Source organism: Aulonocara sp. 'chitande type north' Nkhata Bay, linkage group LG4 (genome assembly GCF_057382095.1).
Source record: "Aulonocara sp. 'chitande type north' Nkhata Bay isolate Kocher_YH1m ecotype deep benthic linkage group LG4, A_spYH_male_GT1.1, whole genome shotgun sequence".
NCBI lineage: Eukaryota > Metazoa > Chordata > Actinopteri > Cichliformes > Cichlidae > Aulonocara > Aulonocara sp. 'chitande type north' Nkhata Bay.
In genome coordinates this window covers 719,765-734,633 of record NC_141347.1, presented here as the reverse complement: position 1 = coordinate 734,633, position 14,869 = coordinate 719,765, and the positions used below count along the sequence as shown (strand labels likewise).

At 40.6% G+C, this 14,869-nt stretch overlaps 2 protein-coding genes across 5 annotated transcripts in view; both read right to left on the bottom strand.

Annotated features, from left to right (window-relative positions):
* hoxb3a (homeobox B3a) overlaps positions 1–14,869 on the bottom strand; it is a 108,619-nt gene that overhangs the window by 64,105 nt on the left and 29,645 nt on the right. For all 4 annotated transcript variants that reach the window (XM_086287840.1, XM_086287835.1, XM_086287838.1 and 1 more), the window contains exon 2: positions 2,627–2,972. The gene's annotated coding sequence lies outside the window, so the exon portion shown is untranslated. The remainder of the gene's footprint in view (positions 1–2,626; positions 2,973–14,869) is intronic.
* Positions 4,715–8,856, bottom strand: hoxb4a (homeobox B4a). Its single transcript, XM_086287842.1, has 2 exons — positions 8,095–8,856; positions 4,715–6,853 (listed from the first exon to the last, which is right to left on the bottom strand). Exons 1-2 carry the CDS (start codon positions 8,564–8,566, stop codon positions 6,549–6,551), a joined length of 777 nt encoding a protein of 258 aa, XP_086143968.1. The 5' UTR covers positions 8,567–8,856; the 3' UTR covers positions 4,715–6,548.

The window sequence follows — 14,869 nt, the reverse complement described above, 5'->3', positions numbered from 1 at the left end:
TAATATTGTATTATAGATTTATTCACCTGACTGCGGTATTTGTTACCAAAATGCACAAAAACACTTTTCTGTCACATGCTGGAATGGCTTGCCTATTTTTAAAACTGCATCCGTTAGTTCTTACGGGACTTGACAGAAATGTAAGTTAAAACAAAAACAAAAAATCCTAACAAAACAGCTGGTCTACAGCTTTTGTACGTTTTCCCACATCTGTGTCTGTATGTACTGTGTCCGACTCATCGAATGTTGCACTACTACCAAAATAAGCATAACATGTTTGAACATTTCAAACCGTAAAAATTGACATGGTTACTCTGAATACTTTTATAGTTAACTGTGATTGTACAAACCCTTGCCAACCCTATAAACCTTATGTAATAACTAGAAAACACCAGATCATTTAAAAAGATATATTTTGCTAACTATCAGCTGGGTCACAGGGAAAAACAGATTGTGGAAAAAGAAATGATAGAAGTTTCCAAAGATTCCCAATAATACTCAGAAAATCAGAGTTCTATAAACTTCAACCTGTCCTGTCCTAAACTATTTGTAAACTGTGGCATTGAACCACTCCAGCTTCACATTTGCTGTAAGTGGAAAAACTGTCAATTAACGATCATCTTATCGTTACGCTATAGTACATGGCTGACCTGAGTCAAAGGTTTTCCCGATGCAAGGCAAAGTGCATAGCACAGTTTTAAGGATTCCGCCGCCAGTGAATTCACAGCAGCTCATGTATAAATGTCTGACTACTTCTTAGTGGTTCATTTAAAATGTCTTTTGAAGTTTAATGTAATTGAAATGTCTTATAATTTTAATAAATATACACAGACACTGTTATGACTGATACACAACTTCTTGTTCATATACTTGTTGCTTTGCTGAATCAGTACTATTGAAGACACACGCACACACACACACAGGCGTGAACGTCCACTAGTTAAAAGGCTACTAGCAGCTTTTGCAGCCATGCAGACAGAAGGGGCATGCTGTGTTTACATTATCATCGAGGTCTGCGCAGCATCAGACCTAACACATCTACGACACAGTTTCGCACTTTAGCTCTCAGGACCAGACGCAGAGAGCCCCGGTCTTATATTCTCTAAACGACAGAGGGTTCAACGAAGGAAAGACATTTCCAGTAGTTTCAGATGACTCAAACCGCTACACCACACTTCAGTTGAAGTCCCAGTCAGAAGTGGCTTCTTACTGACCCCTGTAGAGGTGGATGAGTTGTCTGCTGTCTGTCTGTTTGGGTGTGGGAGTGGAGATATCACTGTTACCCCTGGGTTACAGTGCCCTGAACTCAGTCTGTTATGACTAAATGGCCTGGTGGCTCTGGAGGTCTGGGAATGTCCGAGGGAGCGCAACCTAGTGAGGTCAAGGGGGACAGGGACTAGAGGGGGTAGGTGTGGTGTGGAGGATGAAGAGGGGAGCCACAGGTCAGCCTCTGGTTTCAGAGCCACTGGACCTCATCGGTCAGAAAAAAACGTGTCCCCTGGCTGAACCCTCTGTGGCCTTAGCTTGGCCATTCCGTGTATGACCATTGATTTTTCCCTCCTCCATCTCTCCTTCTCTTTTTTCTTTCTATTCCGTTTTGTCCTTCCTTTCCACACATCGAATCACGCCGCACCACGCGTCCCCTTGAGAGGTTGAAGGCCCATCTAGCAGAACGCTACCCCTTAATTTGAATCGCTGGCAGATTGATTTCTGAAGGGGTCAAACTGAAGTGAACGCGCTTCTTGAGGCCGTCGCTGTTAGGCTCAGCAGATAGCAGAGGCCCTGAGCTCGCATCGCGACCGGCGATCATTGGCAGTTCATTTGAAAAGCCTCGCGAACCGTTTGTTTTCGAGCTAAATTGTTTTGAAGCGCAACCGAGACAGTATCCATTAACCAGCGCGCCCCCTCAGTTCGCTTAATTCCCCCCCCCCCCCCTGTCTAACTGAAGGCCGTATTATTCATATTCCCACTGCAGTGTCTGTAGCCTGCACCTGGCAAACAAAGTACACATACACATACACTAACAATATCTCATTAAAAGGTATAGGTCCTAAACCACAGAAACACTTTATAACCGCAGAAACGTAGCTAAGAAACAATGCATAATAAGTTCCAGGAACCAGAAATTATTCTCGTGGGCCTTTCTGTCACATATTAGCAACAACATTTATAATTTTCCTTGAGTAATACGGGACTCCATAGGCATCCTTGTTAAGTTAGCAACTCGATAATATTATATAACCTATCAAAAATTAAAGATCTGCCTTTCGAAAAAGCACACAAAAACGGGCTCTTTACAAATACTATGCGTAAAAGACGCACCGCAGCACGTTCGACGCACAACAGCAGCTGTTTAGGAAGCGTCGGATCTCGTGGTTGACAAACAGACGCAGAGTTGACACCAATGGTTGCATAAACTGAAGGAAAAAAAGAGCACAACACACAGGCTCATTCCAACACAAACACTCCCAAAGCGCTTGCAGTCAAAAACCCCACGGCCGTAAATGCTCTTACAGCGTGACCTCGCCAAATGCGGGGGGGCAATAAAAACATAAAACACCACAACACAAGGCAACAGAAGCCAAAGCAGAGAAAGAAAAGACAAAATTTAGTCTCAGGCCCTTACCTTTCTTACTTTTATCGACCCGTGAGCCATCTTCTGCTTCGTCGTGAGGGATTTCTGAATGGTTTGTTGGAGTTCCTTGGAGAGATTTTCTTCTTTCCAACGAGGAAGAAAAAAAAAGTTTTTCTTCTTCTTATGGCAGCATGTTTATGTAGAGTAAAAAATAGCTTGGGTGGAAAGGGGAGGCGTGTGTGTAAAGGAGGTGTGTGTGTGTGTGTGTGTGTGTGTGTGTGTGTGTGGGGGGGGGGGGTGTCTTCGTAGTGTCTTCCAAGACGTCTCCTTTTTTCTCTTCTGTCCCTCTGGCAACCCCCCCAACCACCACCACCTCCAGAAGGGGTCTTGTGTGTGGCTGCCGGATGACAATAGAGAAGAAGAAAAGTAAAAGAACTGTTTAAAGAAGAACAAGTGATTAATGATTGTTTCTTGTATAATTTTCGCATTTTTCTTAAGGGGCCGTCCCCTCTGTCCTGTCCAGAAAATAATGGCGGTGAACATTTTTTTTTTCCACAGAGATTTGATATGTGTGCGGTGGGGGTTGGGCATCCTCACAAAAATCTGCTTGCTTTCACAGAAGCAGCAGAACGTCCCGGCTGATAAATAAATAAATAAATAAATAAATAAATAAATAAATAAATAAATAAATAAATAATAAGGTCGTCATTTAGGTCGTCATTGTGTGTGTGTGTGTGTGTGTGTGTGTGTGTGTGTGTGTGTGTGTGTGTGTGTGTGTGTGTTCAGATTCCCAATATGGGACAACTGATGTGTAGCAGATATTACCACATTTGGACACAAATATCATATTATAAGGAGGGGTATACAGCCTCAGGGTGAAGGAGGCGATATTAAACCACTATTGTTCTCACAATATAGGAAGAAAATGTATGCTTACTTTTAACAACTGGAGATGCAGGCCTAATATCTTTGGATTAAATCACGTTGTTTAATATAGAAAAACAAAAGACGAGATTAAATGTTTCACTAATGACACAGTGAAATGTACGATTTTACTGTTTTGACTCGAGTGGGTGCCCGAGCACATCTAGGGGTACAGTTTAATTGGAGGTGGCTTTTTGCGCTGGAGAAACCTCTCATAAATGGGAAGAAAACAGATAAATGGGCAACGTGAGTCTGTGTGGCAAGAAGCCCAGGGAGAAATCAACCAACAAGTAATAGGGAATCTTCTCTGGGCCGAGGAATACGAGAGAACCAATTTGGGGGGCACACTTTTTTTGTTTAAAGTTCATCGAGAAGAATGCTATTTTCTCGTGCCCCCCTCCCTTTTCTCTATATTTTTCGATACCTGTTCTAACAAAAGAAAATGAAAATTAATACGGGAGCCGCGCCTTACAAAAGAAGCCATTCGTCTTGTTGATTATCTATTTGGTTGTCAGGGTTTGAGCTATGGTGCGGGCCCGTTCCCTTTTTGTAATATATATATATATATATATATATATATATATATATATATATATATATATATATATATATATATATATATGTGTGTGTGTGTGTGTGTGTGTGTGTGTGTGTGTGTGTGTGTGTGTGTGTGCGGGCGCGCTCAGCAGTCCAGAAAACAACGAAAGGAGCAGAGAGAAAAAAAAACAGTGTGGTGCAAAAATTACACTCATTAGCACATTAAGAGACCACGAACCGAGAAACTAATTTTGTTCTTCAGAACTACACACAGAAAGGAAGAAGGGAGGGGAGCTGTCACCTATGGTGTGTCGGTCCGGTGCAAGCGCATCTGAGCAGCCGTTAAATTAACCGGAGGACGGCCGCGAAACGGAGGGACGGTTTGTGATTTAAAACGAGATTACAGGATGTAATGTACCAAGATCACTCACGGCCGGGACAGATTAATCATCGCAGGCTCTTGATTTCGAAAGACAGGTTGCTTTGCCTTTGCAGGAAAAACCAAATTTGAAATTGTATGAAACTGTTGTGTATGGAAGCATTTCTTCTACTACTCAAATCTGGGGAGGTAAGCAGAAACAGTAAAATTCAACAGGACTCCAACTGTTATTCCTAGAAAACCCATTTTACATATAGAAAATGGAAAAATAACAAGTAATAATAATAAGATAGAAAGGGTACGTTTTCAGTCATTTATTTAAATGTCTATGGACTATTTACAAATAAGAGGACGGAGCAACATACACATCGGGGGATGTAACACATGTTCACCAGCACCATTTCATCAATAACGATCGAAAGGGATCTTTGGAATGTTAAGAAAATGGCATCAGTGGAAAGAAATAACACTTTTAGAATAAAATATCTAAAAAGAGACACAAAGTGAAAGAATAAACGAGGAAGGGGCAAAGAGAAAATGAAGTGCGCGCGCATTTAATGCGCGGAGAAAGAACAAAGAGGCATCTAAAAAGAAATAAATCACTTTTCATGCAGAGGATACTTGTTTGTATGAATGTCTCTTTGCTGCACAGTTGTGGAATTGTCTTTTTAAATGTCCACAAGATTTTTTGTATGGCAGGTAATAATAATAATAATAATAATAATAATAATAATAATAATAATAATAATAATATATTTTCACACAATTTTAAAAATATAGGAGCTCAGAAAGCTTTCACTTCATTAAACGAGCGAAAAAAATTACATAAAAAAATAAACTTATCGATATCGTCCGATCCAGCGCGTATAGATAGAGACACAAACGCACGCGCGAGCACACTCTCACACACACACACACACACACACACACAGAACTGAGGTAATAGGTAGTACATCGTATAGTGCTGTGTTTCTGTCATCATTAAAGTATCTGTACCGGGATTTTGGTGTGATCATTAGTGTCTTTTGTAAGTTGATGGAAATTACTTAATTTCACTTTAATAACCCTGTTACACTGTTTGCTTGTATACAACATCATATTACGAAAAATCAACTGATCACAAAACGCTCATCGTCACTCTCAGCATCAACAACATTTTATATTTCAACACTAAATTCAAAAAGAACTAGAACTAAAAATGAAGAACTATAGTTCGCCGTTTAACAAAACAAAAGCACCAGTTTAAACAGCAAGACGGCAAACTGCCTGGTGTTACTTTGGATCATATCGTGGTTTGTATGTTAAAGTACTATAAGGACACATAGAGGTAAGCGAGCATGTGTGGCTTTTCTATGAGTGTGTATGGAGTGCAAGAATGCTTCACTTGACCAAAGGAGAGTTCAATATATTACACGTGCGCCTTAAGTGTGACAATGGGGGAGAGGGTGGTGGTGATGGTGTGTGTGTGTGTAGTAGTAGTAGTACGGATGTCGTAGGGAGTGGTGTATTGGGAAGAGCAGTTCACCCTTTTGCTATATACCCACAAAATAAACATTACAAACGGGGGCAGAATTTGGCATGAATAAAGATGAAAACGAGGATACATCTTTAAATTAAAAGAAGTCTTGAATAGTAAAGGAACAGGAAAAGAACCACACACGCGCTGGGAACAGTATCTTCAGCCTACCACCCTTTGCTCTGTCAGAGGGAAGGAGAGAGAAAGAGTTTGAAATAGAGAGAGAGAGATGGATAATAGAGAGAGAGGGGGAGAGAGAGGATTATAAAAGGACGAGTACAGAGAGGAAGGCAAAGAAGGAAAGCGGGCGAAAGCAACGTTCTCTTAGTTCTTTCATCTTCTTCGGGTAGTTTTGATCATTTTCATATATAAAGGAAATCTCCCTTGCCATCCCTTTTTACATCATAAGGTCATATTATTGTGAGAAACATCAGCGCAGATCAGGGCCAGAACGGCGGCTATGACATCTCTCTCTCCCCCCATACCAAAAACATTCCGGCCCAAAGTGCAGGTTCCGGTGGTTGCAAGCGTGTCAGGCCCGTCTTTTCAGTGTGGGATTCAGGGAGCAAAGGGGGAAGGACAAATTGCCTGCATCAGACAAACAGCCAAAGAATGGGCTATAGTGGTCCGGAAGAACGGCTCTGGGATCCGGCTAGAGCCTGGGAGTTTGTATTGTTGCTGCCTGTTCCAGAGCGGACCTTGGTGTTGGGCATCTTGTGGTCCTTTTTCCATTTCATCCTCCGGTTCTGGAACCAGATTTTGATCTGCCGTTCCGACAGACACAGCGTATGCGCAATCTCCACCCTGCGCCTGCGCGTCAAGTACCGGTTGTAGTGGAACTCCTTCTCGAGCTCTAGAACCTGCTGGCGCGTGTAGGCCGTTCGCGAGCGCTTCGGCTCACCCCCAGTGTAGTTTGAACTTACTGTAGAGAAATAATAACAATGAACGTTATAGCATTAACATGTAATAATAATAATAATAATAATAATAATAATAATAATAATAATAATGCGTTTGGATCTACAAAATGGGACATGACTGCAGCCCCTTTCATCCTTTCCTGTCAAACGCCGAGCTTACAGCCTGGCTGGTTTATTTTACAGTGTCTCCTTTGAGGAGGAGATTATATTTTGAAACGTGTTGTCAGGTGTCATTCTGGGCCCTGCGGTGGTGGGAATCCTGGCAATACTGCCAGCTTGCAATTGATGTCCAAATGTTGTGATGTAAGCTTGAAAAGCGGCGCTGTACTGACACGTCTGCGCAACGTACGACCGGCATTGCAATACAGGATCATGGCAAGCAGCAGGGCCAATTGCAGCGTCCCTTTCAGCATGTTATGCGAGAGATTGTAGCATCGTCTATTACTTGGTGTTTAGGAATAAAAGGTGGTGGTACAGCAACGTTTGCGGTAGGGGTGAAGGGGTGGGTAATATGTACGACAGTCACTGACAGATTAGGTAATGATTCAACAAATTTCAAAAACTGCAACATACGGTTTTTACGCAGCCAGCAAACAGAGAAAGCAGAGAGAGAGAATGAAAATGAAAGAAACAAAGCTTTCTTCTTCTTCTTTCTTGTCAAGTATACAGCGAAGCGGAGTGAGTGCATTACGGTGCAAAAGTGACTCCGCTTATCCCAGTATGCAGCAAGTATGTTAAAGCATCACAGATAAACTATAATAGACTGCAGCTATTCGGTCTTGCATTAGTGTTTTACGACCGGATCCATAAACATGAATATTTCAGCTGCTATAAAACTTTCCCTCCCATGGAACAACGACTGGGGAAGGAAGGCTAGACAGAGTAAAGTACACCGTTTATACAACCCGGCCACTTAAAATCAAATTATCACAGCATAAAAGCTAACTTATGGGCTCGGTCTGAGTTGTCATAAGGCGACGAATTAGAGCCGACGAGCGAGAGATCGGACTTCAAAAGGCACCTCAGCGAAGAGGTGTAATAAAAATTTATGGAGGGTGTAATTATATTGGCTCCGCAAACAGACGATCGTAAATCTCGACCCAAAGGCTACTCTCCTACTACTCCTAAGGAAAAAACGGGGGAGCTTTTCACGGTGGAAACCTAGCTGACTATACACGGGCACAAAGAAAAAGAGAGGGGGGGGGGGGGGGGGGAGAGAAACAAGTTTGTATGCTTCTCTTACCGATGTTTACATGAACTTTCTTCATCCACGGGTACACTACGGGGTCCTTACGAGTGCTTGTTGGGGAAGAACTGCTTTGGCTGTGGGGTGTTTGACCGCAAGACGGAGGTGGAGGCGGGCTCGGTGTCACGGAATCACAGCGGTGGCTCTGCTCCGGGAGTGGAGTGGTCTGCAGTCCGGTCGGGGCGACGACATGACCTCGTGGGGACATCACCACCGAAGCGGTCTGCGATCCACGCTGGCACTGTGTGTATGGAGGCTCGGCTCGCTGCTGCTGGCTGTGGTTCTGGTGCGGGTGGTGCTGATGGTGGTGGTAAAGAGAGTCCGGCTGGAAGGGAGCAGGCTCCTCTCTCTGGGAGCTGTAATAATCCGGAGAGTGACTGGGCAAATAGTCACTCTGTGAGTATTCCTCGCAAGGTGGAAACTTGGGGTCCACATAGTTGGAGTTGATCAAATAGGAGCTCATGGCCATTAATTTCTGTCTTTTTGTGGAACTGCACCTACTTGGAAAATATATAACTAAAATTTATATCTCATCCCTTTACTCTTCGGTTATTCCTGTTCCGTTGAACCCTCCTACTTTTCTGTCAAGTGAACAAAGTTAAGACACCACGTGACTACAGTCGGCCAATGGCGCACATCCAGAAGGAACCCCGGATAAGGAAATAGGATTAAGGATAAACACGGCCCCAGCACGCGCACTATTATATGCCCTCAGTTCGTGGGCGCTCAATACTTTTCCCGTCTCTCTCCATATGTCTCCTCTTTATATCTCTCCACCTCAGCAGACGGAGAATTATAAAATTAACAAAGTGCGTCACTGACGATAAAAAATCCACTCTGCTTTGACAAAGTCGAGCAAAAGAGTACGGCGCAGATGAAGAGTAACCCCCCCCCCCCCCCCCCCCCCCACGACACACACACACACACACACACACACGAAGTCACGCACACACACGCCCCACGCCGCATTGCAACTGAACCCTCTCTGCTTCTGACGCGTCCGATTGGAACTTTAAATAGACAAATACAGAGGAAAAAGCAACAGAAAGAAAGTGCTGGGTAGATTTAAAGTTGATGTGTGTGTTTGGATGTGCTTTTTTTTCCCCTGCTCTTCGCTAATCGCTAATAACGAGAATTGGAGAGTGGCCCGGCTCTTCTATTGCGCCGCCACCCAGCAGCAGCACTGTGTCAGAGATAAATTTGGCTTGTTTGGGATCGATAGAAAATTCATCAACTAATTCAGGTTACATACCTCCTAAATCACCGGCAGACCTTTGCATTAGAGACGGGACCCACCACCCCCTAAAAAAAGAATAGAGAAAAAACTTGCTCCTACAGGCTTCCATTCAACATTTCACATTTTTAACTGGCCTCGCATAATAATTCTGCCTGGACCGGGATCGCATGAATAAACAGGACTTGTTTCCACGCACTTCCTAATATCAACTTCCGTGGCATATTGAGTCCACGCACTCCATGCGTTTGCCCTTGAGCTGTTACTGAACAGAGGTACGACGCTCTTTGTTTTGGAACCCATCTTGCCAACTTTGACCATCTCACACAAGCTGCCACAGACTTTGAGAGTTGTCATGTAGCACAGTCTCAATCTCTGCTTGGTGTCGCTTCTTTTTACTTTAACAAAACAGCGAAAAACAAAGGTTTTTACTTGCAGACAAGGGAAGCACGTTCCAGCATGCACCACTGATAAATCTGATTATTCTCTATAACTACCTTTTGCACAGAATTGCTTTTTCTATAATCATCAGCATCAAAACGTGGCAAAACACATTTAAAGCAAAAGAAAACACAAATTATGCGTTCGGTAGATTGGAGAAGTTGCAGTCCGCTTTCGCTGGTGTTATACGATAAAAGGTTCATGCTCAGACCCGCACACAAACACGGGAATGATGATGTAGATGTCAAAGTCCTTTGTTTCGAGAAAATTGACCGTCTCGACCCCCCCCCCCCCCCCCACCCACCCCCTTACGCCTTCTCGAATGAACAGTGAAGCAGGCAGCATCATTTTTCAACAAGAAATAAAAAGTCCAATTCAGCCCGGAGTTGGGATTGAAGACAGCAAAGCGTTCTGATGACCAGAATAAATAACAGTTGAGTTTTATCACCGAACAGACACAAGTGGTTTAAAATGCACATCTGTATTTATGTGTCCAAATGCATTTTGAAAATTACAAAACTCCCCTTTCCTTTCTTTCTTTTTTCCCCCTCTTTTTTAAACGAACGAATTTTATAAAAATCTAACTGAACAAAAGCTGTACCAGCCAGGAACCGTAGCTGAAGGCCTCTCCTCATTGTATTGGATCCTTCGACGCCGTTGTGTATAAATCCACTATATACTCCCCTAGAAGCGAATTTGTGATTTTATTAATGATTTTTACACAAATCCGGATCTACAGGGTAGATATAGAAGACATTGACTGACAGTGACGGTGTGGGGGCGCATATCTACGCCGTCCACAGGATTTTATTGCTTAGAGAAATTCCCGTGTGTTGCCACTATAGGAAAATTCCATTCGTCAGTACTATCTCTGACCCGTGACCCTCTCACCGCGGGTGGGGAGTTGGCAGATGAAGTTATGAAGTTATAATACTTTCACGCTTCCTGTAACTCGACGGTGTCCAAAAAAGCAAAGAAACAAAAAAAGAAGAAGAAGGAAACCCAAAACCAAACAAGAAATATTATATATATATATATATACATATATATATATATATATATGAATGAAGTCGTGAGATAAGGTATAAGTGGTCGGAGCAAGCAATATAGGTGGGCTCCAGTACTGAAATTTCACTGTGGAGCTGCAAGCATAAATATGGCCTACAAAAACAAAAGAGGCCTTACTTGGTTTTAATGGAATGTGCGTTAAATGACTGCACACACACACATATATATTCATCAACTACATTTTTTGGTAAATAAATGCTAATTCTTTTTCTTTTTCTTTTGACTTTGAAATTAAAAAAAGTTTGATTGAATCTCAAGATATTCATGAACTCTACAAAAGTAACTCAAATAAAATTTAATTAGAATTAAAGTTCTAATTAGTCACAAAAGGGGGAAAAGAGGAAAAGAAAGAAAAAAAGAAGAAGAAAAAAGATCCTGGCATCTCCAACTGTGCAGCAACTAACAGAATGAAAACAAATTAATGAAGAAAAGACAAATCACTTGGCATAGGGAAACACGGTCCTATCAGAAATAGTTCTGAGCATCTGACTGAAGAATGAATGGAGTGGTGAATAAATGGATGATTGTCCGTTCACTGTACTAAATGAATTGCAGTCAGTCTTCAAAAGTCTGATTTAAATGAATCAAAAAATGATCTAATCAGCCACCATAGAGAGGATTGTATAGGGAGGACCTATTTTTATGTCTTCATATATGTATATATATATAAAAAAAAAAACACCCATCACGCCCCTGCGGGCGGTTTATCCGTCAAGCTCGGGTCCTCTACCAGAGGCCTGGGAGCTATATATATATATATATATATATATATATATATATATATATATATATATATATATATATATATATATATATATATATATATTTGTGTGTGTGTGTGTGTGTGTGTGTGTGTGTGTGTGTGTGTGTGTGTGTGTGTGTTGTATTGTATTTATTGTAAATGGTAAACCGTTGCAACTGTGACAATTACAAAATAACATTATTTAAATTGTAGGTATTTACCCATGAACCACAACTAATCTTCCTATGATATCCCAGCAATCAGTTCCTATAAATAAATCATAAATAGATCATAAATAAACAATTTAAATGCAATTTATAAAGGAGTGGCATGCTGTTCTCGGTCACATGTTTGTCCTGATATAGTGATATTTTCTGTCACGCTGCTCCCACGTAGGTTTTGTGACTCTAACGCTCGTTGTGCAGCTAATTAAAACAACTGAAATAAGTAACTTATTTATTTATGATCTATTTATGATTTATTTAAAGGAACTGATCGCTGTGATATGATAGAAAGATTAGTTATGGTTTATGGGTAAATACCTACAGTTTAAATAATGTTATTTTGTAATTATCACAGTTACTACGGTTTACCATTTACAATAAATACAATAAATATATAACATAAAGTATATGTATTACTACATAGAAATGAAATACAGAATATCTATCTATCTATCTATCTATCTATCTATCTATCTATCTATCTATCTATCTATCTATCTATCTATCTATCTATCTATCTATCTATCTATCTATCTATCTATCTATCTATCTATCTATCTATCTATCTATCTATCTATGTGTGTGTGTTTCTTTGTAACCTTGACCTGTCTCTATGCTTTGCAGGTCATCTCAGGTATCGATCAAGGTGTGTTAAGTCTGACTGGGGCACTTCCCTTCCCTCTGTCAAGTCTGTCAGCAGTAGCCATTCAGTAGACGGGCGGCCCATTGTTTGGGGCTACAGGTAAAGGTCAGTGTGCGAAGCACAGATCCAGACACACTCACAGGTATTAAGATACAAGGAGACAAAAGCAAAGCGATCTTGTTGCCAGAAAAGAGTCTTATGATCTAGACATCATGCTATGCAATAGTAGCAAAACATGATAAGGATCCGTCTCGCCTATTTTACTAGTTGTAAAATACACTGATTTGATCTTACAGTTTAGATAAACATTATAAATCCTCACCTGTCGGAGGCTAAGGGCCACTTCACTAGCTGCGGCACTCCCATCTGAAACAACCAGACCGTCCTGTTTTCAGTCCACAAGCGAAAATACTTAATTTAGTGCTACACAGTCAAACAATTAAAAAGTCATGGTGTCTCTCTAAGCTATAGCATGTAAACGTAATATCAGCGCATATTTCAAGCGGGAGAGTGGAGCTAAAGGAGGACAGCACGCAGTAGTGCGAAATAAAGAGAATGGAAAAGGTCAGCGATTTGCATTTCAGCATGTGAGTTTTATTGCGGGTCAATTCCTTTTACAGCTGAAACACCACATAGGCTCAAGTGGTAGCTCAAGAAGTTAGGGGTGAAATGAAAAGCAATAAAATATTCAGGGAGCAGGAGAATAAATACGTTTAAAAGCCGCCCCCATTACAATTTACGACTTTCAAATGTCTTCGTCTCAGAAGCCCACAATCTCAGCTACCGCTGAAAGCTGTTAAAAGCACCTGTCGCACAATGCTTGTAGTTAACAGTAAACTGGGATTAAATTCTTATTTGAAACAGAGTTATGTAAACGGACACTAAAGTATGAGTTCACATTGAAGGGATAGCAATAGTGAGATTTCACAGTAGAGACAGATGAAAAAGTCTTGTAGGCTATACTTGTGTTAGAAGTACAAAATCGTGCGCTTCGTATACAATACTATCCTAGCAGAAAACTGCTATTTTGAAAGGGTTTTTTTTAATTTACTTTAATTTATTTATGGTTTGTTTTTTTTACATTTTTAAACTACTAAGAACTTTCCCACAACACAAGGTCTTATATGGTTTAAGTCTGGTAAGAGAAAACTAGAGGGAACATACTGAAGGGTTAAACGGCCCTATTATGTGCAGCGACCGGACTTGTCAGTGTTCTGAAATATTACCGAGGCGAAAAAGCTACAGGGACAACGACGAAGAAGAGAAATGTGCTTTACTTCTTTGTGCAGTTTGAAAAATAAATTGAGCTCCATTCCCCTGGTTATTGTCATGCAAATTAACGGACAGAGAGGGAAAAATGAAGCGTTGCAGCACGTCCCTCCCTGTGGCAAGTATTCGTCTGGAGAGAAAAATAAATAAATAAATTAAAAAAAAAAAGAATTAAAAAAAAAAAATATATATATATATATATATATATATATATATATATATATATATATATATATATATATATATATATATATATCCATCCATCCATTTTCATCCGCTTTGTCCGGGACCGGGTCGCGGGGGCAGCAGCCTATATATATATATATATATATATATATATATATATATATATATATATATATATATATATATATATATATATATATATATATATATATATTATGTGGAGACTGGACGCTCGTCTGTGAGAGTAAAAGATAATTTCACAAACTGACGGTAGGTACAACTGAATAGTGCTAAAAGAACAAGATAAGCGAAGTGGGTTGAGCCAGAGCAAATATAATTATTTCCCTCACATTTCCAAAACATCGCTTCTTCTTCCCCTGATACAGCGAAATCATAAGCCTTCTCAATACTCAACATACTAAAAAGACAAATAATAATAATAATAATAATAATAATAATAATAATTTAGACTAACACATAAAGCTTGCAGTAACTTAGGCTACTTTTTTGTCCTATTAGTAGCATATGATATAGGACCAGGAATAGCTTCTCTGTACAGACAGAGAAGCAGAAAAGAAACAAAAGAAACAAATTATTCGTTTTATCCGAATACAAGCTCACAACCCAACACCCAGAGGAAGAGAGAAACAGGCGGTCAGTAACATACACCTGAAAAACTGTGGCATTTATCGGCCCAAGCTTCATATACCACGTGGTCGTAGGAAACAACATATGAAAAAAACTGCAGCGATGCTAATGGTGAATCAAAATAACTCACATGCATCTGTAGTAGGGTGCAAGGCCTTCACCCTATCTATCTATCTATCTATCTATCTATCTATCTATCTATCTATCTATCTATCTATCTATCTATCTATCTATCTATCTATCTATCTATCTATCTATCTATCTATCTATCTATCTATCTATCTATCTATCTGGTTGAGAAGAGTAAAAACTGTGCT

Excerpts from the sequence above, each read along its gene's own strand:
- hoxb4a (XM_086287842.1), bottom strand. The coding sequence starts at position 8,566 with ATGGCCATGAGCTCCTATTTGATCAACTCCAACTATGTGGACCCCAAG. Across the intron at positions 6,854-8,094 it reads GAAAGTTCATGTAAACATCG|TAAGTTCAAACTACACTGGG; the intron begins GTAAGAGAAGCA and ends ATTTCTCTACAG.